The sequence below is a fragment of the Ursus americanus genome, chromosome 11 (assembly GCF_024610735.1).
Source record: "Ursus americanus isolate L20-20 chromosome 11, mUrsAme1.1.p, whole genome shotgun sequence".
Taxonomy (NCBI): Eukaryota; Metazoa; Chordata; class Mammalia; order Carnivora; family Ursidae; genus Ursus; species Ursus americanus.
In genome coordinates this window covers 9,371,711-9,396,023 of record NC_142137.1, presented here as the reverse complement: position 1 = coordinate 9,396,023, position 24,313 = coordinate 9,371,711, and the positions used below count along the sequence as shown (strand labels likewise).

General features: G+C 38.4%; 1 protein-coding gene and 1 pseudogene across 3 annotated transcripts in view; both read left to right on the top strand.

Moving 5' to 3' along the window:
- Nucleotides 1-24,313, top strand: part of MDN1 (midasin AAA ATPase 1) — a 164,058-nt gene that overhangs the window by 71,538 nt on the left and 68,207 nt on the right. For all 3 annotated transcript variants that reach the window (XM_087865316.1, XM_045807060.2, XM_087865317.1), the window contains 12 exons: nucleotides 909-1,038; nucleotides 4,957-5,175; nucleotides 5,890-6,087; nucleotides 7,568-7,776; nucleotides 8,498-8,620; nucleotides 10,597-10,794; nucleotides 11,880-11,987; nucleotides 12,354-12,542; nucleotides 15,468-15,557; nucleotides 15,663-15,926; nucleotides 16,101-16,362; nucleotides 23,940-24,099. In XM_087865316.1, coding sequence (XP_087721442.1) covers nucleotides 909-1,038; nucleotides 4,957-5,175; nucleotides 5,890-6,087; nucleotides 7,568-7,776; nucleotides 8,498-8,620; nucleotides 10,597-10,794; nucleotides 11,880-11,987; nucleotides 12,354-12,542; nucleotides 15,468-15,557; nucleotides 15,663-15,926; nucleotides 16,101-16,362; nucleotides 23,940-24,099 — 2,150 coding nt within the window. The remainder of the gene's footprint in view (nucleotides 1-908; nucleotides 1,039-4,956; nucleotides 5,176-5,889; nucleotides 6,088-7,567; nucleotides 7,777-8,497; nucleotides 8,621-10,596; nucleotides 10,795-11,879; nucleotides 11,988-12,353; nucleotides 12,543-15,467; nucleotides 15,558-15,662; nucleotides 15,927-16,100; nucleotides 16,363-23,939; nucleotides 24,100-24,313) is intronic.
- Nucleotides 12,668-14,004, top strand: LOC123798558 (large ribosomal subunit protein uL29 pseudogene; annotated as a pseudogene).

Here is a 24,313-nt window from a genome sequence, read left to right as displayed (position 1 = left end):
TTATTAAGGTTAGCTTAAATTAGGATAGTTTAAGTTTTTCTTGGAAGAACATTGCCAACTTTTACCTAAGGGAAGGTTCTTTTTTGTTTTTGCCTGCCAGCAGGCAGAGTGAGGTAGGATGACCAGTGGCACTGCTTGTCTAGGATGGCAGCAAGGAACACTCACACATTCACTGGGTCTTGACTGAGCTGCTCCTGAGTATAGGCATTGCTGCTAGTCCTGCTGCAGTAGGCCAGACAGATGGATGGAGTTTACCAAGTAAAAGGAAAGCAATAATAAGCTAGGTTACGTGCAAATGTGGCATTGTATACGCTTGTAAATAGGGGTTAATTGACATAGGGGAAGGTTAAGAAGGTAAGAGGAATCCATTTTGAGGGCAAAGACCATAAAGACTGGAAGAACTAACAATTCTTTGTTATACAAAAGGTAAAATATGTACCTCCTTAATAATTTCACTGTCCCCCTTCGAGCCACATAAAAGAAGTTTTCTCTTTCTACTTCAGACAGCTGTGCCCTGTGGGATAGTAGCTTTGATTTTCTTGAAAGCACTGGTTATGTAACTGAAGGTAAAGGAAGGGCGTTTGTTTAGGGTATAGTATTCAGGTTTGGCGGTCACCCACTGGGGCTGGACTTCAACTTGCATGACCTCTTCTATGAGCCCTTGAAGTTCTGCACTCTTGTCTATAAAGAAAGTGATGGGAATACTGTCTTGGAGGGTGTGGTGGAGACTAATGAGATGACCTGTGGAAGGAGCTAAGATAAAGTAGGTCTTCAATAAACTGTAGTAGTGGTAATAAAAGAAGCATCTAGTATTTGTTAAACTCATCAGCTAATATTCCTTCAAAGGATTTGTTTTCTGGTTTTCCTCATAGGTATTACATTCAAATTGAAATTTTTGTTTCTTGTAGCTGTCTCCTGCCTTAAGAAACCGGTTTACGGAAATATGGTGCCCACAAAGCACAAATCGTGAAGATTTAATTCAGGTTATCAGCCATAATCTTCGTCCAGGATTGTCTCTGGGCAGAATAGATCATAAAGGTGAGAGCTTTCAGGTGGTAAGCATAATTCCCAAACTTAGGAAGCCAATGAAAATTAGAAGTCATGTCTTAGAAAATAGGAATAGGTCTAAGATTTCATTTAATTAAAATCAGAAATAATACCAAAATACTTTAAAAATATATGTTAAAGTTTTATTTATTTATTTTAAAGATTCATTTTTGATAGAGTGCAAGTGCACTGGGGGTGGTGGCAGAGGGAGAGGGAGAGAGAGAATCCTGAAGCAGTCTGCCTGCTGAGTGCAGAGTCTGACGCAGGGCTTGATCCCGTGACCGTGAGATCATGACGTGAGCCGAAATCAAGAGTCCAATGCTCAACTGACTGAGCCACCCAGTGTCCCTGTCATCAACTAATTTATTAACTTTATTTAAAAATTTTCTGGGGACGCCTGGGTGGCTCAGTTGTTAAGCGTCTGCCTTCGGCTCAGGTCATGATCCCAGCGTTCTGGGATTGAGCTCCACATCGGGCTCCCTGCTTGGCGGGAAGCCTGCTTCTCCCTTTCCACTCCCCCTGCTTGTGTTCCCTCTCTCACTGCCTCTGTCTGTCAAATAAATAAATAAAATCTTAAAAAAAAAAAAAAAATCCTGGGTGGCTCTCTCTCCTTCTTACCCCCACTTGCTCTCTAAGAAGAATTTTCTTTTCATTATAAAAGTTTTTTAAAAAAAACATAAGGAAATAGAAGAATAGTATTAAAAAACTTCTGTATACCTAAAGCCTAAATTTAGCAATTTTTAAGAGATCTAGTAAGGGTCAAAGCATTTATTATATGGTTCTTTTATTGAGCCTAGATTGCTTTGATATATACATGCATGTTTTTTATTGAGGTACAATCAACATTCAACATCATATTAGTTTCAGGTGCATAACATGATTCAATATTTGTATCTGTTGTGAAATGATCACAGTAAGTCTACTTAACATTCATCATGATGTATATATATTTATCTTTCACATTGAAGGGCTAAATTTACAACCAAGTTCTGGTTTCAAGCCTTAATACAGTTTTTTTGGATCGTTTTCTCTCCCTTTTTAAAAAATCTCTTTCTTAAAGCATGTATAAAAGAGTATTTGCTTGTTCGAGTTCCAAACTCACTTGAAGGACTTGTAGAAATAAAGCTTGTTGGGCCTCATACCTAGAGTTTCTGATTCAGTCAGTCTGGGGTGGGGCTTGAGAATTTGCCTTTGCCTTTGTAAGAAGTTCTTAGGTGATGCCAGTAATGTTGGTCCAAGGCCCATACTCAGAACTTCTTACTTACCTTCGTTGTGTGCTGTTCGCAATGCTGCATTTATTGTGAGAATTCCAGTTAAAGAAGGAGAAGACAAATTACTAAGCAGGCATGGTTTGTCTTTTTGCTCTGCGTGAGGGCCGAATTCCCCTTGGACGCAGCCTCTGTATCTCCTATGGGCTGCATGCTCTTCTTATAAGTTATTTGGATTGTAATAAGAATGGGAGAGAATGCAGCTGTAATTACACTGCCACCTTGGCCCCACCACCAGTGGGCTTCACGTTTAACGGAGTGAACAGTTTCTCTACAGGGCAGTTGGCACTGCGGCCCCTAGGCCTCAACTCTGAGCCTCAATGCTTGTCCTTAGGGAGCTTCTTTACTGTAAGCTTTGTAAAGTCTACATGGCAGCAACGTCTTTGGGGAAGCATTAGAGATCCTGAGGGAACAAGGAGAGTAAGGGAGAAGTGGCTTAATTTTTATCATCTGGAAATGGATCAGGTTAGCACAGTGTAAAAACGTTCTTAAAAACAGGAAACTAGGTAAAGCTTTTATTTCCAGATTTTCTTTATAAAGCTATGTAAGATTTAATGAATCTATTATTTTAACTAATAATGAATTCTAAATTGAATTCTGATTCTATTCAGAATACTTAAGATATAATTACTACTTTGTCTTAATCGAAATATAAACACCACTGAGTTCTTTCTCTAGGAGCTTTCGTTCACAAAGCTCTGTAGTAGTTTTATCTATACATCCATAGTATGAACAAAACAGAAAAGATTCAGTGACATCAGTGGGGTTTTTTGTGTTTTTTTGTTTCGTTTTTTGTTTTTTTTATGATGAAAGGCATGTGGGCTTTTTAAACTCTCCCACTCTTCTGACCAATACTTCTGAAGACATTGTGTTTTTGTTAAAATGACATATTGTTATTTCCTTGAGTTGTATTTTTAAAAGTAGAAATAAGGAAATTCATAGTTCTCATTGGTTATGGCCAGATTTTTCTCCAGCAGGATGGTCCCATTCACAGTGCTACCAGCAACTTAGTAAATGTGCCTGCTTGGCATAGTCCTTCCAACATGGAGGTTTTTGTTGTTGTTGTTGTTGTTGTCTTTTTATATAATGAAATCCATTCTTTTATTCTTGTTACTTTAATAGGTAGTCTAAGATTTCATTTCCTTTAATTACTAGTGATGAGCATTCTGTATGATTTACTTTTTCATAAATATCAATCATTTTATTTTTATTTTTTAAGTAATCTCTGTACCCAATGTGGAGCTCAAACTCAAGACCCTGAGGTCAAGAGTCACATGCTCTACCGACTGAGCCAGCCAGGCGCCCCAATCATTTTACATACTAGTATTTATTACATTTATAACATGGATTCCTATTTCCTGTTACCTTTTAATATTTCTCACAAAAAATACATGTATGAACCCATCCACCTTACCTGATGATTTTCTAATAGTTAAGGTTTAATTACCCTCTAACAATGGATAAAGTTGTCCATTAAGTCCTTGATTTATTTCAAATTTATTCCACTCTGAAATGCGGATCCAAGTATTCATGTTTAATATGTAGTTGCTAAAACAGCATTTAATTTCTTTCCTCATTGTGACTGGATTTTTTCCCCTTGAGTTGTCATTTTACGATCTTTTTAAAGATTTTGTGGGGGTTTTTTGTAATTAGTAGTTTTCTTCTAACTAGATAGTTTGTTTCTAAGTGATTTGCAGTATAGCCTTGAAGGCTTTTGCTGCATGGTCCACTCTATATTATAGCAGTTCTGATTGCACCTCATTGTATTTCCTTTTTTAAAAAAACATTCTTTGGTATTCACACTTCTTAGATAAATGTTTACTGTTGACTTCAGGAGTTACATGAAGTGCTTTATTAAACTTAATTGACATTGCTTCTAATCTAAATTAAGTATTTTGTTTCCAAATATTTTACAATATGAAATTGTGGTAATTAGAATAGTCCTCTAACTCAAATCATGAAACAAAATTTATGAATCCTCTAATTTGCTGAATTCTGATGGATTCATTGATTTAATAAAACAAGAAGCCTAAACTAAACGCCACTGAAGCGGCGCCTGGGTGGCTCAGTGGGTTAAGCATCTGCCTTCGGCTCAGGTCATGGTCCCTGAGTCCTGGGATCGAGCCCCACATCGGGCTCCCTGCTCAGCGGGGAATCTGATTCTGCCTCTCCCTCTGCCCCTCCCCTTGCTCTCTCCCCCTCTCTCCCTCTCTTCCTCTCTCAAATAAATAAAATCTTTTTAAAAAATGCCACTGAAAATACAGCATCCCCATTCCAGTGAATCAGTTTAAAATACAATAAAATTTATAAATTTTCTAAAATCATTGTGTCTTCAGAATTGTATCTGAACATGAACCAAATGAATACTCTCTGAGCAGTTTTCAGGATTGCTTTTTAGGCTGTAATTCTCAAGGTAATTGGTAGGTGTGGAATGCTATTCATGAACCTCTTGGGAATGTAATAAAAGCTATGGACCCCCTCTCCTTAGAAAAGGCAGTTACGTACTTTTGCAAAAATATGCATATAACCTTATGGAGCACAGACCTCTTTTAGGCCGTCTCTGGGCCCCACGTTACAAAACCATTTGGAGTGTTCGATACAACTACCTCTAAGCAACTGCCTTTGCCTCGTTGTGTCTTAGGGACTGACATAGCTGAGGTGATGCTGGATTTCATTGATTGGCTGACCCACCAGGAATTTGGCCGAAGGTGTGTGGTCAGTATCAGAGATATCCTGTCCTGGGTTAACTTCATGAACACAATGGGGGAGGAAGCTGCTTTGAAAAGGCCAGAGACCATCTCCACTGTGACATCATTTGTCCATGCTGCATGCCTGGTGTACATAGATGGAATAGGTTCAGGTATGTTGTCTGTTAGATGGTGTGGGGACAAGAGGGTTAGGGTAGAGGGGAGTATGAAACAGAGCAAGCTCAGACCTCTGACTTCTGACCCAGATACTTTAAAAAAAATCACTTACTCTAACATTTCCAAGACCCAGAGTGGATTTTTTTTTCTTTCTACTCTTTTTGAGAGGTGGTTGATATAAAAGATAGGTTGCAACTCCTCATTGCCTATAGGCCAGGGACTTGGTAAACATGAAATGGTGATTACAAGTGAGAAGAAGACTGTTGGAAATGCCCTTCCTCCTGAAGTACTAGATAATTCTTAACATGAATTAGTCATTTATAGTTAGTGGCCTGAATCCTTTAGTTTGTTTGTTTTTAAGTTTACCATAATTTCATAAAATTCAGTGTTTAAGTTCTGTTTTTTCAGCAGTGAAGATTAGAGATATAAACCAATATGATCAGGAGTACTACATTAATTACTCCTGCCTCCAGGCTGATTCATCATGGAGTGCATGGGTGCTTTACTGAATAAGCTGCTGCTGATGTGTGAATTGTGGAGATGGGGATCCAGACATTTGCTTTTTGGACTATTTACAGTAGCAATTGCATTGTGGGTGCAACATTAGCTAGGGCCTCATTCCCCTGGTAATTGCCCAAGAGCTCCTGATGAGTAGTTGGGCAAGGTTGGTGTCATGCTGTTGTTTGATGGACTGATCCTCTCTCTTTTAGGGGTAACTTCCTCAGGGTTTGGTACAGCCCTCTTGGCTCGCAAAGAATGTCTGAAATTCTTAATCAAGAAACTTTCCAAGATAGTGCGTCTTACAGAGTGTCAGAAAAACGAATTGAAGATTTATGACAGACTCAAGGCCAAAGAATTTACTGGAATGGATAACCTTTGGGGAATTCATCCATTTTTTATACCAAGGGGTAAGAATGATTTTGAATAATGAACATTCTCTTCTTGTAGATCATAGGTACTTTTATTGTGACTTTTCGTGTATCATACTCATGATTATTTTTAAACTAGTTATGTGAATTAGAATCTGACTTGGCATAACCACCCATAATTTCATGAAGAATTAAAAATACATAACTGACATATAAAAATAGGGGAAAGTATAGTCTTTAGTCTATGAATAAACTGTCTTGTAAAAATGCATTTATTTTCTATTTGGTGCTCAAAACAAGAGCTTTCCTATAGTGATAATTCAGCCTATAATGTATCAACTATAGATCCTTACCACTGCTTACCAAAACAGTTTTGTGAACCCTTGTGGGCAGGAATTGCATCATTCATCTTTCTGTCCCTGACACCTGAGATGTAGTCTAGTTGTCATAGGCATTCAGAAAATGCTGTTGATTGAGTGAATGGATGAATGAGTGAATGATTAAATGGGAAACTCAGGTGGGTTTCAGTTCTAATCTTTCCTCTTTTTCTTACTAGGTTGCTTCTACCAAATATTTAAATGAGATGGATTAGATATCTTAGAAGGCATGAGTAATTTTTCAGTTTGTTGCTTCTCTAGCACGGTCATCTGTTTCTTTTCCTCCCTCCCTCCCTACGTTAATAATAGTTGAGTGTCTGAAATGCTTAGAGGCACAGTGGCAGTTATTGGGGGTTCAGTGGTGAACAAAATCAGCCTGGGTTACTGGGCGAATGGAATATCACCCTTTTCTCTCTCCCTCTGCAATAGTACTTTTCATCCCTGATGATGCATCCATGATGTAAGTTCCCTAAGTCATCATCATAGTATTCAGTACTCTCATGTAGGAGCTATATTTTAGTGCACTGGCGGGGGGGTGGTTCTTGCTTCTGCTTCCATAGATGAGGTAATAGATGTTATCCTAGCCCTCCAAACTGGTATACAGAAAGTTTCTTCCAGGAGACCTAGAGACACAAATGTTAAGCCCTATAAAACTATTATTACTCTGCAGTTCAGCTAGACTGTGGGTTAAAGATGCATCCTGAATTGTCTTGGAGGTCTAAAAACCTTGGATGCAATTATTTATACGGAAACATGTCACCTACATACCCAGCTTACACTTGACTTCTAGGAAGATACTTATTTGTAAAGGTAAATTGTACAAGTACATGTAGTAATTCCAGGTGTAGGTTGTGAAAGGAAAAATGTGTGCTTGCAGTGAGACCTATGTTAGTAAGTATATGCATAGGTATAAGTGCGGGAGAGATCTGAGTAGTAGGCACAGTGAAGAATGTGCTGCTGGCTATTCCTTGAAAGGATTTTATGACTTAAAAGTGGGGAAATGTTGAAATAGGGCTGAGCATTTTCACTACAGATGGTACTTCACTGACTGAAAGTCTACTTGTTAAATTCTTAAAGCCTTGGTGTTGACATGTATACATGATTTGGCAGCTTATATGTGGCTTTTCTTTTCTCTACTTAAGGACCTGTCCTTCACAGGAATAATATTGCCGACTATGCACTCAGTGCAGGCACCACAGCTATGAATGCCCAGAGGCTCTTAAGAGCTACAAAACTGAACAAACCCATTCTCCTGGAGGGCTCTCCTGGTGTGGGCAAGACAAGTTTGGTGGGAGCATTAGCAAAGGCTTCAGGCAACATCCTTGTTCGAATCAACTTGTCAGAGCAGACGGTAAGCTTAGTCATCCTACAGCTGATGAGGATGAGTATAGGGAGTAATGTTTGTATCTGTTTATTGAGTTTCTTAGAAATAGTTAGGACATTTTCAAAATTGCAAATATTTCATGATGATAAAGATCACAGCAACATGACCTTCCAAACTAAGTCTCCTTTTGGATTAATAACTGATATCTATAATATTATTCTCTCTAGATGCTTTATTCTAATTGTCTTTTGAGAGATAACTGCCCAATTCCATATTTATTGTAATATAACCTTCTTTATTTTTGTTCTTTCTAAAAAAAAAAAAAACCCAGAAAACAGTAGAAATAAAATGGCCTTTAAGCACTCTTACGAAATTATGGGACAAGAGGTGACAAATGATACTCTCTAGGAATGGGCTCTGGAAGCAGAGTCTGAACATTGTTACTGGTCTTTGTTTTGTTTTTGTTTCCTGTAAAGCTCACATTAATTTCCAAGTATAGCCACAGTTGAGAACTACTGACCCAGAGCTCCAGCTCCAATCGATTGGTACTTGCAGTATTGTGATGAGAAGGTCCTTGGGAGCATGTGTAGGCTCCTGGTAAAGAGTGCTAGGGTTGATTAGTTCTGCCTTGGGTATAAAAACGAAAAGTGGCGTAAGGCCCAAGAATTTATTGTGTTAGATTTAGGGTCTTGGGATCTAGTTAATTTATGCAATGTTGGCTTTTCCTCCTTTTTGTCCCCTCTCAAAGGACATCACAGACTTGTTTGGAGCAGATCTCCCTGTTGAAGGTGGCAAGGGAGGAGAGTTTGCCTGGCGGGATGGCCCCTTGCTGGCGGCTCTGAAGGCAGGCCATTGGGTTGTGTTGGATGAGGTGAGAGGACTGTTCGTCGTGCCAAGCATGGGGTTACAATGGGAAGAGCAGTCATACTTTTCTTATTGCTAGGGCATATCTCAGTGGATGGTCATGCTATTTTGCTAGTAAAAACAAAATCTCTAACGAAGAAAAGTCCTCCATTGTTTGTTTTAAGAATAAGAAAAGTCACTTGTCAGAGAGTACATATAGAAACCCCTATATATACAAGCCACTAAATCCTGCTTTTGTAAGCCAGCTTCTGGAGAAAAACTGTCTCTTCACTGGTTTATTCTACGGTCTCTGGTGGGCTGGCTTGGTATTTTGTATTTATTTCATGGGTGTTTTACAAACTGTCATCCACATGTTTTATAAGTGCATCAGAGAGACTGCAGTAAGTTATCTTAAGAGACATACAAAAAATGGGGAGAAAATGGTAAATGTTACATGTGCATATTGGATAAGTTATTGACTGGAAGAACAGAGCCCCTCATGATACCTGGGATAAATGCTGAATCTCAGTGACCAGCAGGCAGCTGGAGACATGGAAAAGTGATGCACAAAAATAAAAAATTTAAGGCTATGGGCAAAGGCATGCGGTCACTTTGGGATGTGCCTTGTTAATCCTGGAAAAGGCTGGAAAGTAGTGGTGGAGCTTAAATGATTGCTGTGATCAGAATACTGGGATGGAACTTTTGAGACTAGCGCCACCGGGTCCCCAAGATTCAGACGCCTTTGGGTCTCAAGTTGGAGGGTGGGCTGTGGGCTTTCTTTTCGGTTGAGCTGCTTCCTACTTATATCATGGGGGAGATATTAAGGAGGAGGGTGGTGTATCCCATCCCCCTGATTTTTGAAAAAAGATTCCTGATAGTATTATATTCTTTAGCCAGGGGGGAAAAATGCCCAGTTATAAAGTTTAAGGCTTCAGGCCATATTCCTATTGGGTGGAAACGCATCCAGGTACCCAAGACAGTCTTGACTGCAGTCACATTTAAGAGTAGCTTTTAGAGCTTTAGCTGTTTGGGAATATTCAATGGAATTTGTGCTTTGTAGTGTTTATGTAAACATGACACTTGAAATTCTGATATAGTCTGGTTTTTTTGGCCATTTGCATTTTATTGATTTTGCATTTTCCTAATTGAATTTTTCCTTGTTACCTAAAAACTGCCATACTTTGCATCCCTGAGCTGTAAACTTACCTTCTGAAGACCTCCATTCAGCTCTTTTCATTTTTGGCACAGAAACTCCATGTATTTGTTCTTTTCCACAAAAATGTTGGTGGAAGTTAGCTATGTTGATCTACCTTATGTAGTTTTTTTCATGACTTTGAAGCCCATTTGGAGATTTCATTCATTATTTGAGCTGGGAAAGATATTTAAAGTATGTAAAGAGCTGTCTTCATCTTTAAAGATCTCATAGTGCAAAAGTGAAATCTGTATACTTGCGAGTTTTTTTTGGTAAGCTGGGATGTACATGGTAGGTCCATATACCTACATTGAATACAATGGACACAGTTTAATTTTAGAGAAGATTTAAACTGCTTTTTAAAAAATTCAGTCCGAATATTTATTCAGTTGACTTAAGTTATTGGTAGTTTATATACCACAGATGTCACACACACACACACACACACACACGAAATAATAGGATGAATATACTTGACTTAAAAGAGTGTTACTGTGGTACCTGGGTGGCTCAGTCAGTTGAGCATCTGACTCTTGGTTTCGGCTCAGGTCATGATCTTGGAGTTGTGGGATGGAGCCCCATGGCAGGCTCTGTGCTCAATGGGGGAGTCTACTAGAGATTCCCCCCCTTTTTCTCTCCCCCACCTTTTTCTCTCTCTCTCTATAAAATAAATAAATCTTAAAAAATGGAATGTTATCAATTACTTGAGCTTCTTCCTCCTGAAGACGACACTATTCAATTTTTATGCATATTATTCTTTTTGTTATAGTTGTATAGCGTATGTAATAAATATATATACTTTCTTCAAATAGCTCAACCTGGCATCTCAGTCTGTATTGGAAGGACTCAACGCTTGTTTTGACCACAGAGGAGAAATCTACGTTCCTGAGTTAGGAATGAGTTTTCAAGTACAGCATGAAAAGACGAAGATTTTCGGGTGTCAAAATCCTTTTAGACAAGGAGGTGGGAGGAAAGGCTTGCCGAGGTCTTTCCTTAACAGATTCACTCAGGTAAGATTTGCTGTTGCCATGGGAACCAAAGGTGGAGTGTCGAAGGTGATAAGACTGCTGGCACATACCTATTAGGATGTTCACTGTAAGAATGAGAGAGCATCAGTTTAACAATCTGTTTCTCAATTCCATGTCTCTATATGATGAATATCAGTGTGTCTGATTTCCATCATCACCTCCCTCCTGGTGTGAGTCCCTTTGTCTTCAGTCCTGGAGAACCCTGTGTGTTATCAGTTGAGAGTAAGGTGACCACCCCTCCAGGAATTCCATAACCGTCCTCAGGATCAAGGCCGGTTTTTGACCATTCCAAATGTCTAAGTGTTCTAGTAAAATACTGAAATTTTTTTATGATGAAATTAATGCATTTTAGTTAAAGTGAGAAGGAAAAGAAAACTACCAGGAAGAATAAAAAAATCCAGTATTCTCCATATCAGAGTCAATCATTATAAACATCTGATGTCTTTCTTACTGTCTTTATTCTCATTTGCAGAGGTTAGAGTGTGTGTGTGTGTGTGTGTGTGTGTGTGTGTGTACACACATATGCTTACTTGTTTTAACATTTATTTGCCAAAGTTTGACTAGTCTACAGGTTTGAAAATAGCTCTAGCTGTTAGCTTTCTTTAATGTCCCTTTCCATAATTTGCTGAGTGTCTTTTCAGAATAATTTATTATGAAGAATTTCAAACATACTCAAAAGTTGGAAAGTTGAGATTTTGAAGTAAATGCTCCTATGCCTTACCATCTAAAATTTTGAGGGCATTATATACATAGGAAATTAAAAAATATATGCTTAAAAATATAAACAAATACACTTAAGTCGTATGTTATCTTTTTTCTTTCATTCACTGGAGTGGAGCTAACAACAACAAAACCTCTGTTGCCCTGTATTTCAAATATTTTATAGGATTCTGTGTCCTAAAAATGCAAGAAAAGAGATTTCTGTAACTGAATTTTTATATATATCTAAACTGAGGTACTGTTACTTTGGTGTTAAATAACAATTTTACTTTATAAGTGGTTGTCCTTCCTGGTGTTCAGTAAAGAGAAGCAATAGCATTTCTTCATGTTCTTTTTGGATTCTGTAGGTCTTTGTGGATCCCCTTACAGTAATTGACATGGAGTTCATTGCCAGTACTCTGTTTCCAGCCATTGACAAAAATATTGTTAAGAAGATGGTGGCTTTCAACAACCAAGTAGGTACCTACTTGTATTAATTGTTTTTTTATTTTCATGCTTTAATAGAACCATCACTTTTTCATCGTGGGACACTATCAAATTTACCAGTCTCTCTAAAATAAACCACATTGAATTGTACAGGTTTCTAGTGGAAGAAACTACTCATTTGAGGATTACAGTAATTCAGATCTATTGTGTGTATCAATGTTAATGCTTACAAAAGTATTCCTGGTTTAGATGTCTGGGTTGGGAGAAAGACACATTTGTATCAAACCTGCTAATTTCTGTTTCAGATTAGGTATGCATTTGTAGTACATTGATAGTATTAATGCAGTGCGCCTACCTATGGGATATGTTTCCCAATAATGGTGTTTTCGTTTTAGATTGATCATGAAGTGACTGTTGAGAAGAAATGGGGGCAAAAAGGAGGACCCTGGGAATTCAACCTTCGGGACCTTTTCCGCTGGTGTCAGTTGATGCTAGTTGACCAGTCCCCTGGGTGTTATGATCCTGGTCAGCATGTGTTTTTGGTCTATGGTGAGAGAATGAGAACCAAGGAAGACAAAGAAAAGGTGAGTTTCACACTTGTTCTTTGTGTTTCTTTCCATCTGAAAGTTGATTTCTTCCTAAGGGAGAGAAAGGGCATACTCACTAATTCATATTAAACTCAGTAAAGCTGCTTAGAATTTGGAAGTTAAGGAAAGATCTCTTTCCCTCGGCCTCTTCTTAGCGGTGGCAGTGGCAGCAGTGGATTATGCAGACAGGGCCAAGATGAAGGCTCGAGACCTTCCCAGCAAGGGGGAGATGCTGCTTACACAGCTGGAAGAGCTGAAGATGGAGCTGTCCCAGCTGTGTGTCACCAAAGTGACAAGTGACACTGCTTCCAAGCTCTCTAAAGTCCGAGTTGTTGGCAAATCCATCACCCGTGTTCTCACAGTCATTAACCAGACGCAGAAGAAACCTCAGGAGATTCTACGAAGGCAAGAAGTACAATCCCCTGGATCTGTGTCCCAAGAAGACAACGTGCCATGTGCCACTGGCAGAACAAGCACAAGGAAAACCTGAAGGCCAAGAAGCGGCAGCGGAAGGAGCAGCTGTACCCCCCGCAGAAGTATGCGGTCAAAGCTTAAGCACTGGCATTAATAAAACACAGACTGGAGGGAACAAAGTTAAGGAAAGAGACTGAACATTCACCTACCTCGAGGTCTCAAAGTGGAGAGTAGTTTGCTTCAGAGTACACACTTTATTTATTCATCTTAATCCCCTTATTCTTAAAACAGTATTGCCCCCCAGTAATGAAAAACTAGGTCTTCATCCTCTTACAAGGTGCAAAGGGGAGAAACAGGAGAAGACAGGTGATACTCAGTAGAGGGGGGAAGGGTGTTCTGTTTTTAAATAAACTTTGAGTTACAAAGTCTTTTCTCTACAAAGTATAAGTAGATACATAAGAGAATATCCTGTATCTGAATGGAAGTAAAAATATCTCTTTGTAAATAGAAAATAACACTATAATTCCTAGCCTAATAATCTAATAATGTATTCATTTTACTTTTTGGTATTTAAAGTCCATCCTCACAGAATACTCACAGTAGCTGCAGACAGGAGGCACTATCATGACCTCTTACCAATGAAGATTCAATGCCCACAGTCATGGAGTACCTGTAGTAAGTGGTAGAGCCAGCACTCCAGTCTAGAACTTTCCTTCCATATCCCAGTTGTAGCCAGATATTAACTCATTCATTATGTGCAAGTGCCTTTTGGTCATTATATTAGGACAAAATATTCACCTAGGTTTTTTAAAATATAATTTTATTATGTATAATTCGTATGCCATAGGCTAGTATTTTATTTTCTTCATCCAGTTACTAATTATACTGTATTCATTGTGGCCAGACCCTGGCCAGTTATTGGGTTATTGATGTTAGTCAGATGGAATGTCACTGTAAGGTACAGAAGGTTTCCATCACTTCTCTGTGTTAGTTATTGTAATTCACACACACACACACACACACACACACACACACACACACACAAAATGAGGAAAAATAGTAATGGGAGAAAGGCTTATCAAAGCTGGAAGAGTTTGAGTAAATTAAATCTGACTTTATAAAACTAAACTACATTGTGAAAGTATTTGTAATTTTAGTTCTGGTAAACTGTCAGGGAAAGGAGAGGATGATCTACTTTGGAGTAGAATGTAAGCTCATTGAACACCTGGACCCAAAAATGTGACAGGAGCACTTTTCTCCTGTGCTGCTTTTTGACTCCTAGTCGACGTTCGGTACTGATAATGATTTTATCTTTATCCTTTTTTTTCTGATGTTTCTCAAACTCTTACTAATTTTTTTAGTTGAGTTATAATTGACATACAACATTAGTTTCAGGTGTACAGCACAGTGATTCAGTATTTGTATACATTGTGAAAAGATCACCACAGTAAGTATAATTAATACGCATCACCTTACATAGTTACAAAAGACTTTTTCTTTTGATGACAACTTTTTAAATCTGTTCTCTTAGCCATTTTCAAATATGCAATACAGTATTATTGACTGTGGTTACCAGGCCATACATTTTATTCCTGTGACTTACAATATTGTTATTTTTATTTTCTGACTTAAGTCCAGTGTACAATGATTAATATGAGTATTGCTGCTTTGTTAAAAACATGCAACTTGGTGTACATATTGTAGGTGGCTGGAATTTTTCCTGCTGCTCTGGGCTAAATTAGTGTATTTTACACACCTCTAGCTTTTCCCCTCCCCCAACTCCTCTCAGAAGGAAATCCAGAAAAGAAGTAGGGCTAAAAGCAAGTTTTCTAATTGTATTTCTGATAAGGAAGGGATAATTGAATGTAAATAATCAGATAAATAACATTGGTTGTCATTCTACATAAATAGAAAGCTAAAATGGTGTTTTAGAGTGAAACTGGCTTGGATTTAAAATAACTTACTAACCATGAGTAAACCCTTATAACTCTCATGAATCCTGTTACCCATATCTATAAAGTGGAAATGATACCTATTTTGCAAGGCTGTAAGGATCAGAAATAATCTATTAAAACACGTCTACAATGTTTGGCACATAATAGGTGCTCAAGAAATGGTCATTGTTCTTCATAATCTTCAGACTACTACTAACATTCTGCCTTTTTAGGTGGTATCTTGAATGATGAAAGCAGATTCATTTTTCATCTGTAGATTTGCAGTAATATCCGTGGCTTTAATTATGATACATTCTCAACTGGAATCTCAAATAGTTTAAGTTTAGGTGACTGTTCTTTGCTTGAGTACCAGTTTGCTTTCATCCTGAAGATTTAAATAAATGTAATCTGTAAGAGAAAGTTTATAAGAGAAAATTCAAAAGGATAAAGAAATTGTGACTAGTGTTCGTTCACTCACAGTGTTGTGACTCCTGTTGCTGTGCATGTTTCCTGGAAGGTTTTGCTCAGAATTTGGTGGAGTGATTTGTGTTTTGATTGTATTACCTTCATTTAGGTCATTGCTGTATTCAAGGATGTGTTCAATTCAAGTTCCAACCCATACATGGGAACCAGACTATTTCACATCACTCCCTATGATGTTCAGGTGAGGCATGTAGAAATATCCTCTATTCTTGTACATTTTTCTTTGATTTCCTCTGCTCCCAGCCGCAGGCACACTTGTGAAATCTCACTGGCATGTCTTTTTCAGCTGGGCTACTCAGTCCTTTCCCGTGGCAGTTACGTTCCTCTCCTGTCCCGCCGTCCCCTGTCACTCCTGCACCAGTCATTACGGTCCCTGGAGTCTATTATGAAGTGTGTGCAGATGAGCTGGATGGTCATCCTTGTGGGGCCAGCTTCTGTGGGCAAGACCAGCCTGGTCCAGCTCCTGGCACACCTTACTGGTCATACATTAAAGATCATGGCAATGAACAGTGCAATGGACACTACAGAGCTTCTGGGTGGATTTGAGCAGGTAAATGGTCTGCCTTCACATTTTCAGGCAAAGCATATATAATGCTGTGGTCTGACTGATGGTCTTTTGTGTTGGTGATTACAAGTAGTATTTTTTTTTTTTTTTTAAATTTAAAGGAGTATTCTTTTGACTCTGGCCAGTGGCTATGATGAGTTTGTGCTCTGGAAATTTCAGGTTGATCTTACACGGCCGTGGAGGCAGCTGCTTGAAAAGGTGGAGGGCACTGTAAGGGCACTGTTAAGAGACAGCCTCCTTATCAGTGCTGATGATGCGGAAGTAGTGCTACGAGCCTGGAGTCACTTCCTTCTGACCTATAAGCCCAAGTGTCTTGGAGATGGTGGTAAAGGTATCACAATGGAGATTGTCAATAAGCTGGAAGCGGTATTATTGCTTATGCAGCGACTCAACAATAAAATCAACTCCTACTCCAAGACAGGTATGTGTGTTTGGATGTGTGTATCAGATATGTATGTAGCATTGTCTGTAGAGTGTCCGTATATAGGTAGTAATATATTTGTAAGGTGATACCTGTAATGTTTTATTAATGTAGTAGTTATCAACAAAACTTAAAAATCTTTGTGTTAGAAAGCAAAATGGAGCTAATGTAAAATAATTCAGAATTGATGATCCTAAACAAAGCAAAAAACAAAGAAATTGGTTAGTGAGCTGGATGGTTTATATTGTGTGTAATCAGCTGTAATGGTAAACCATTTGCATGCAAGCTGGTTTTATTTTTTCTTGGCTTTTAAGAAAACTAGTTAAGTAATTTCTCAAGAAATTAAGAATTCTACTTAATTTTTATTTTAAATTATTTGAGAGAGAGAAAGTATTCTTGTGAGAGAACACATGAGCAGGAATGGGGGAGGGGAAGAGGGCGAGGGATAAGCACACTCCCTGCTGAGCAGGGAGCCCAATATAGGGCTTGATCCCACGACCCTGAGATCGTGACCTGAGCCAAAGGCAGGCGCTTAACCAACTGAGCCACCCAGGCTTCCCAAGAAATTAAACATTTTAAATGGGAGAATAGAAGTCCACGTTGATTGTTAGGATGTGCTTATTAATTTTGTATAGAAAGTGGAAGAAAGGGGCGCCTGGGTGGCACAGCGGTTGAGCGTCTGCCTTCGGCTCAGGGCATGATCCTGGTGTTATGGGATCGAGCCCCACATCAGGCTCCTCTGCTATGAGCCTGCTTCTTCCTCTCCCACTCCCCTGCTTGTGTTCCCTCTCTGGCTGGCTGTCTCTATCTCTGTCAAATAAATAAATAAAATCTTTAAAAAAAAAAAAAGTGGAAGAAAGTCTTCAGTTAACAAGCACACTTCTGTCATTTTGTGGTGCAGTTTTCTGGGTGGTGGCGAGCATGCTCATAGGGAAGATTAAAGGCTCATAGGTTGTGTCAGTCACGGTGGTTGTCGTCTTTTATTTCCAAAGCCTGTTTGTAACTGGTTACAAAGGGTTGATTCCTTAGAGATAACAAATGAGACTCCTCTGTTCTAGCTCTCTAAACAATGTATCCATGGCTGTGGGTCAAGCAGTTTACTTTCTTAGGCAAGAGAATTATTTTATTGTTGATTTGATTTATCACTTCCCAGTGAAGCCCACCATTTAGTTTTGAAATCCTTTTCTCATTCACTCAAATTTGTTAGAGATATTTAATGGAGTTATACATTACTTTATATATATTTTTAAAAGATGGGTTTTGTAAAACTCACCATTGGGCTATGAATTCCAAGTGGGTGGTAGGTCCTATGTCAGATATTTACTTTGAAACCTCACAACACCACTGCATTACAAGGAAGGATTATTTCCATTTTATGCCTCCAGACATGGATGCTCATGGAGGTTAAATAACATACTCAATATCGTATAGTTACGAAGTGACTAAACTAGGTTTTGGATCTAATCCTCTGACCTTAAAGCCTTTAGTATAGTGCTTCTATATATCTTTTAGTTGAAATTTAAATATTTAGAGTAAGTTCTCACAGCTCATGCTAAATACTGCTTTTTACTGAGTAATTTCTTAGGGGTATTAATAGAGTGAGAAAAGGTGAGTCTGAAACACTTTTTCTATTTTATTTTTGGTTAAAAATATTTTTTATCTTTATTTATATCTTTTAACGTTACTATGAAGATGTATGACTATTAAATATATTTAGTTCTTATGTTCACAGTTTATCTTAAATGCTTGTGCTTTTTTTTATAATAGCTGTATTAATATCTTTGTCTGCTAATTTAATCATCTATGATTTCTGGGTCTGTTCTGTTGACTTTTTCCTCCTGGTTATAAGTCATATTTTCTTTGTGTGTCTAGTAATTTTTTTTTTAAAGATTTTATTTATTTATTTGACAGAGAGACAGCCAGCGAGAGAGGGAACACAAGCAGGGGGAGTGGGAGAGGAAGAAGCAGGCTCCCAGCGTAGGAGCCTGATGTGGGGCTCGATCCCAGGACTCTGGGATCACGCCCTGAGCCGAAGGCAGACGCTTAATGACTGAGCCACCCAGGCGCCCCTGTGCCTAGTAATTTGGATTGGAGGCTGGAAATTCTGAATTAAGTTGCTTAGTGCTGCATTTTTGTTGATCCTTGCACAACATAGGTTTGAACTGCAAGGGTCCACTTAACATGTGGACTTTTTTCCAGTAAATATATGTACAGTACTGTAAATGTATTTTCCTTTTAATTTTTAAAATTTTCTTTAGCTTACTTTATTATAAGAATACGGTATATAGTATATACGATGTAAACAATGTGTTAATTGACTATTACTGGTAAGGTGGCTATTAGTAGTTAGGTTTTTGAGGAGTCAAAAGTTATATGTGGATTTTTGACTGCATGGGAGGGGTTAGCACCCTTATCCCCTTTGTTTTTCAAGGATCTAACTACATTTCTTTGAAGACTTCTGGACTTTGTGGTAAGCAGTTAAGTTGCTTATGGATTAGTTTGATTGTGTATTTTTATTTGATCTATTTAGACTAAAAAAACCCAAAAAACAAAAAATACAACCAGAGCAAACAGTTCACCCATTTATCTCCCTCAACTCCCCCAATCTCCTATCTGTTCTCTGTATTTAGAAACTTGGTCTTTTGTTTAAGATCTTACATATAAGAGAGATCGTGTGGTATTTATCTTGCTCTGACTTATTTCACTTAGCATAATGCTCTTGAGGTCACAGATGGCAAGATTTCATTCTTTTCTATGGCTAAGTAATATTCTGTCATACACACACACACCACAATTTCTTTATCCATTCATCTATGAATAGACATTTAGGTTGTTTCCATATCTTGGCTATTGTAAACAGTCCTGCAGCCAACATGGTGGTGCATATATCTTTTCAAGTTAGCATTTTCATTTTCTTAGGATAAATGCCCAAAAGTGGAGTTGCTGGATCATATGTCGTTCCATTTTTAATTTTTTGAGAAACTTCTGTACTATTTTCCATAGTGGCTGTACAAATTTACCTTCTCAGGAGTAGTGCACAAGGATTCCCTTTTCTCCACATGCTTGTGAACACTTGTGATTTCTTATTTGATGATAGCCATTCTAACAGGCGTGAGGTGATCTCTCATTCTGATTTTGATCTACGGTTCCCTCATAATTAATGATTCCGAGTATCTTTTTCATGTACCTCTTGGCTATAGGTCTTTGGAAAAATGTCTGTTCAGGTCCCCTGCCTAGTTTTTAATGGGTTTGTTTGTAATTTTGCCATTGAGATATATAATATGAGTTATTTATATATTTTGGATATTAGCCCATTATCAGATATATGACTTGCAAGTATTTTCTCCCATTCAGTAGATTGCCTTTTCATTTTGTCGATGGTTTCCCTTGCTGTTCCAAAACTTTAGTTTGATGTAGTCCTACTTGTTTATTTTTGTTTTTGGTGTCCTATTAAAAAAAAAAATCATCACCAAGACCTGTGTCAGGGAGCTTACCACTTAGGTTTTCTTCTAGGAGTTTTGTGGTTTCAGGTCTTTTGTTCAAGTCTTTAATCCATTTTGAATTTTTGTGTGTAGTATAGGATAGTAGTACACTTTTATTCTTTTGTATGTGGCTATCCAATTTCCCCAGCACTGTTTTTAATTGAAGAGATTGTCCTTTCCCCATTGTGTATTTTTGGTTCCTTTGTTGTAAATTAATTGACTATATATGTGTGGGTTTATTTCTGGGCTCTCTTTTCTGTTCCACTGATCTGTGTGTCTGTTTTTATGCCAGTATCATGCTGTTCTAACTACTTTAGCTTTGAAATATAGTTTGAAATAAGGGAACTCGATGCCTCCAGCTTGTTCTTTTAAGATTGCTTTAGCTATTTGGGGTCTTTTGTGGTTCCATACAAATTTTAGCCTTATTTGTTCTATTTTGGTGAAAAATAACCCTGGAATTTTGATAGGGATTATATTTAATTTGTATATTGCTTTGGATAGTATGGACATTTTAACATTTGTCCAATCCATGAGCATGGAATATATTTCCATTTATTTGTGTCTTCATTAATTTTTTAATGTCTTGGAGTTTTCAACATACAGATCTTTCAACTCCTTGGTTAAATTTATTCCTAGGTATTTTTTTTTTTATGTGATTGTAAATGTGATTGTTTCCATTTCACTTTCTGATAGTTTATTATTAGTGTATAGAAACACAATGGATTTTTGTGTATTGATCTTGTGTCCTGCAACTTAATTCATTTATTCTATGTGTGTGTGTGTGTGTCTGTGTCTGCATGGTGTAGGGTTTTCTGTATGTAATATTGTGTCATATGCAAATAGTGACAGTTTTCCTTTTTTCCTTTCCAATTTGGATGCCTCTTATTTTTCTCTCCTAATTTGCTCTGGCCTGGAATTCCAGTATTGTGTTGAATAAAATGGCGAGAATAGACATTCTTGTCTTGTTCCTGATCTCAGAGGAAGAGTTTTCATCTTTTCATTGTTAAGTAATGATGTTATTTGTGAGCTTGTCATATATAGCTTTTATGTTGATGCATATTCCTTCTATACCCATTTATTAAGAGTTTTTTTAAATCATGAATAGATGTTGAATTTTGTCAAGTGTTTTTTCTGCATCTGTTGAAATGATCATATGATTTTTGTCCTTCATTTTGCTGATGTGTGGTCTCACATTGATTTGTGGATATTAAACCATTCTTGCATCCCTGGAATAAATCCCACTTGATTGTAGTGTATGTTCCTTTCACTGTTTTTGCTGAATTTAGTTTGCTGATTGTTTTGTTAGATTTTTGGATCTATGTTTATCAGTGATATTAGTCTATAATTTTTTTAAGTAGGCTCCACGCCCAACATGGGGCTTGAGCTCAAACTCATGATCCTCGGATCAAGAGCTGCATGCTCTACCAACTGAGCCAGCCAGGCACCCCTAGACTGTAATTTTCTTGTGGCATCCTTCTCTGGTTTTGGTATCAGGGTAATACTGGCTTTATAAAATGAGTTTGGAAAAGTTCCCTCCTCTTCTTCCTCTTTTTCTTCTTCATCTTTTTTTTTCTTTTTTCTTTTCTTTTTTTTTGAAGTGTTTGAGAAAGATTGATACTTATTCTTTTTGTATGTTTGGTAGACTATACCAATTTTGTCTCCTTTCTGGGTGATACTGATTTATTACAGTCCCATGGTATCAGGAACTCAAGCTCTCCTGGCCTCCAGAGCCAGAGGATCAAGAGGCATCCCTGGGTGGTAGCAATAAAAATCAGGGCCCCAAGACTTATGTAAAAGGCTTTCTGGGAGGTACTGGTGCTTCTGAGCTCCACAAAGGAAGAGTCCAAAGATGGCATCTGTCAGTCTTCTTCCCTGGAGAGTGCTCCAACAGGCTCTAGGATATATATGTTATATTAGATGCCTGCTCCTCAGGTTCTGTCTTTAATACAAGCAGGTAAGCCTCCTTCACTTTAAATCTGGGTGCAGTTGGCTGCCTCTGAGCTGGGCCCTGGGGTTGGATGAGTCTGAGTGTATGAGCCCTTTCTCTGATCACAGTCTTGTGTTCTTGGGATGCAAGCCCTGTTGCTTTTAGATGGTAGATGTTTTGAGAGCTTGCCTTTCAAGTACATGTTTTAAAAGTTGGGATTCCTGATGTGTGGTTCAAACCTTTTGCTCCATAGTGAGAAGCTCCAGGTTTTCAGGTCCTTTCCGGTTGTGGGTCACAGTACTGGGGATAGGGTTTACAGTGAGATTATTTCTCAGCCTTTCCTACCTGCTTCAGTGCGGTGGGTTGTTTTGTTTGTTTTATTTTTTCATTTGCCTCCTGTGTAGTTGTCACTCAGCCAGACTTCAGGGTTTTGGTTTGTTTGTTTGTTTGTTTGTTTTTTTGTTTGTTTTTTTTGGAGGAAGTTGTTACCTATGTAGCTATCGATTCAGTGTGTCCATGGGGGTAGGTGAATTCAGGATCTTCCTACACCGCCATGTTGAACCAGATCATTTTGATCTTTTCAAGCTTGATTTCAAGCTTTTTAAGGTCGGTTCAGAGTAACCGTTACTTAGGGCTAGATTAGCCCCACTATTTTTTTTAAGATTTTGTTTATTTATTTGACAGAGCACAAGCAGGGGGAGCAGCAGACGGAGGGAGAGGGAGAAGCAGACTCCCCGCAGAGCAAGGAGCCCGATGTGGGGTTCAATCCCAGCACCCCCGGTTCATGACCCAACTGAAGGCAGATACTTAACTGACTGAGCCACCCAGGCACCCCGAGATTAGCCCACTATTGAGGCAGAGCTTGCATGGCATCTCTCCTGAATGGCCTGTGTATTCTGTGGGGTCTCTTCAGTTTGGCTGGTGGGAACTGGAGCAATACTCAGTCTTGTATGAACTCTGGGAGTTGTTCTAATCATAGCTCCCCAGCAATTGTCCCTTCCTTGCAAGTTTTCCCACCCTTGTGGAGCCTCACCTTTTACGTGCATGTACAGACTGTTATTTCGCCAAAGACTCCAGAGGCCCTTATCTATATTTCTGGAGCTCTTTGAGTAGCTCCTTCACCTCGAGTGCTCTGCCCTTCAGTCTAGTTGCTTTGGCCTCCCTGATTTCTAGTCTGTCTGCTCAAATCAGTGAGACCTCAGTGGTATGTTTGAGTTTCCTCTCCTTGCTTTTGCAATCCAGAAATTGCTTCCATGCAGAAATCAAGGGCTATTATAGGTCTTTCTTTCCTCAGTTATCACAGCCCTGTTGTGATATATTTTGTATAGTTTTTTAGTTGTTAACAGTGGAGGTAATGTCAAAACCTTATTCCTCATGGGGTCCAATGCATTATACTTTGTGATATGAACAAGGGTCATAAGGCAATTTCCAATTAAAAAGCAATTTAAAAATTTCTAGGGATGGGCTATATAAACTATACATCACTTGGCAAATAAATAGCAGTTGTTACTGTAATCCTATGATATGGTCACTATAAAGAAAGCCTGGTTTAATGACATTGATTTTCGTTGTGCCAACTTTTAGTGCCCTTTCATTTGACAAGAATACAGTAATAGGTGGGAGTCATTATTCTCCTTGTCTCATTTGAGAAATTGTAACAAAGATTATTATTTTATTTTTATTTTATTTTTTTAAAAGATTTTATTTATTTATTTGACAGAGAAAGACAGCCAGCGAGAGAGGGAACACAAGCAGGGGGAGTGGGAGAGGAAGAAGCAGGCTTCTAGCAGAGGAGCCTGATGTGGGGCTCGATCCCAGAACGCCGGGATCACGCCCTGAGCTGAAGGCAGACGCTTAACGACTGAGCCACTCAGGCGCCCCTGTAACTAAGATTATTTACCTTTTCTGTCACCTTTGAGTCACCTCTACCTAGCCATTAATTCAGAAAATCATTAAAAAGTATTTTCTGCTACCAGACCTAATTTTTTTTAACCTGTTTTGTTTAAACAAAAACAAAAACCTATTTGTGCTTTATTACCAAACTTTTAAAACTTGGGCCATAAGTTTCTGATTTTCTCTTAATAAACTCTTAGGGGATATTGTTTTTCTTTTGTTGGTTTTTTTATTGCCCTGATTTGAAACTAAGTGCTGTGGCTGTAACGTTTCAGAGTTTGCCAAACTTGTGGAAGAGTTCCGAAATTTTGGGGTGAAGCTTCTGCAGTCCACCAGTGGTCACAGCCATGGAACATTTGAATGGGTTGACAGCATGTTGGTTCAGGCTCTGAAGTCTGGAGATTGGCTTTTGATGGACAATGTTAACTTCTGCAAGTAAGAACCTTCTGCTTAATCACAAGATTGAAATTTGGGATATACTTGTCAAAGTAGAAACCCAGTTGGAAGCCGTAGTATTTTGAACCCATTGTTAACTAGAAACATATCCTCAACCATATTCTGTAGACGGATCCTTGTGACAAACAAAGGGAGTTGGTCATTAGCTGCAAGATTTTAGTTCTGTATGACTGTTCTGAACTAAACTGAAGGC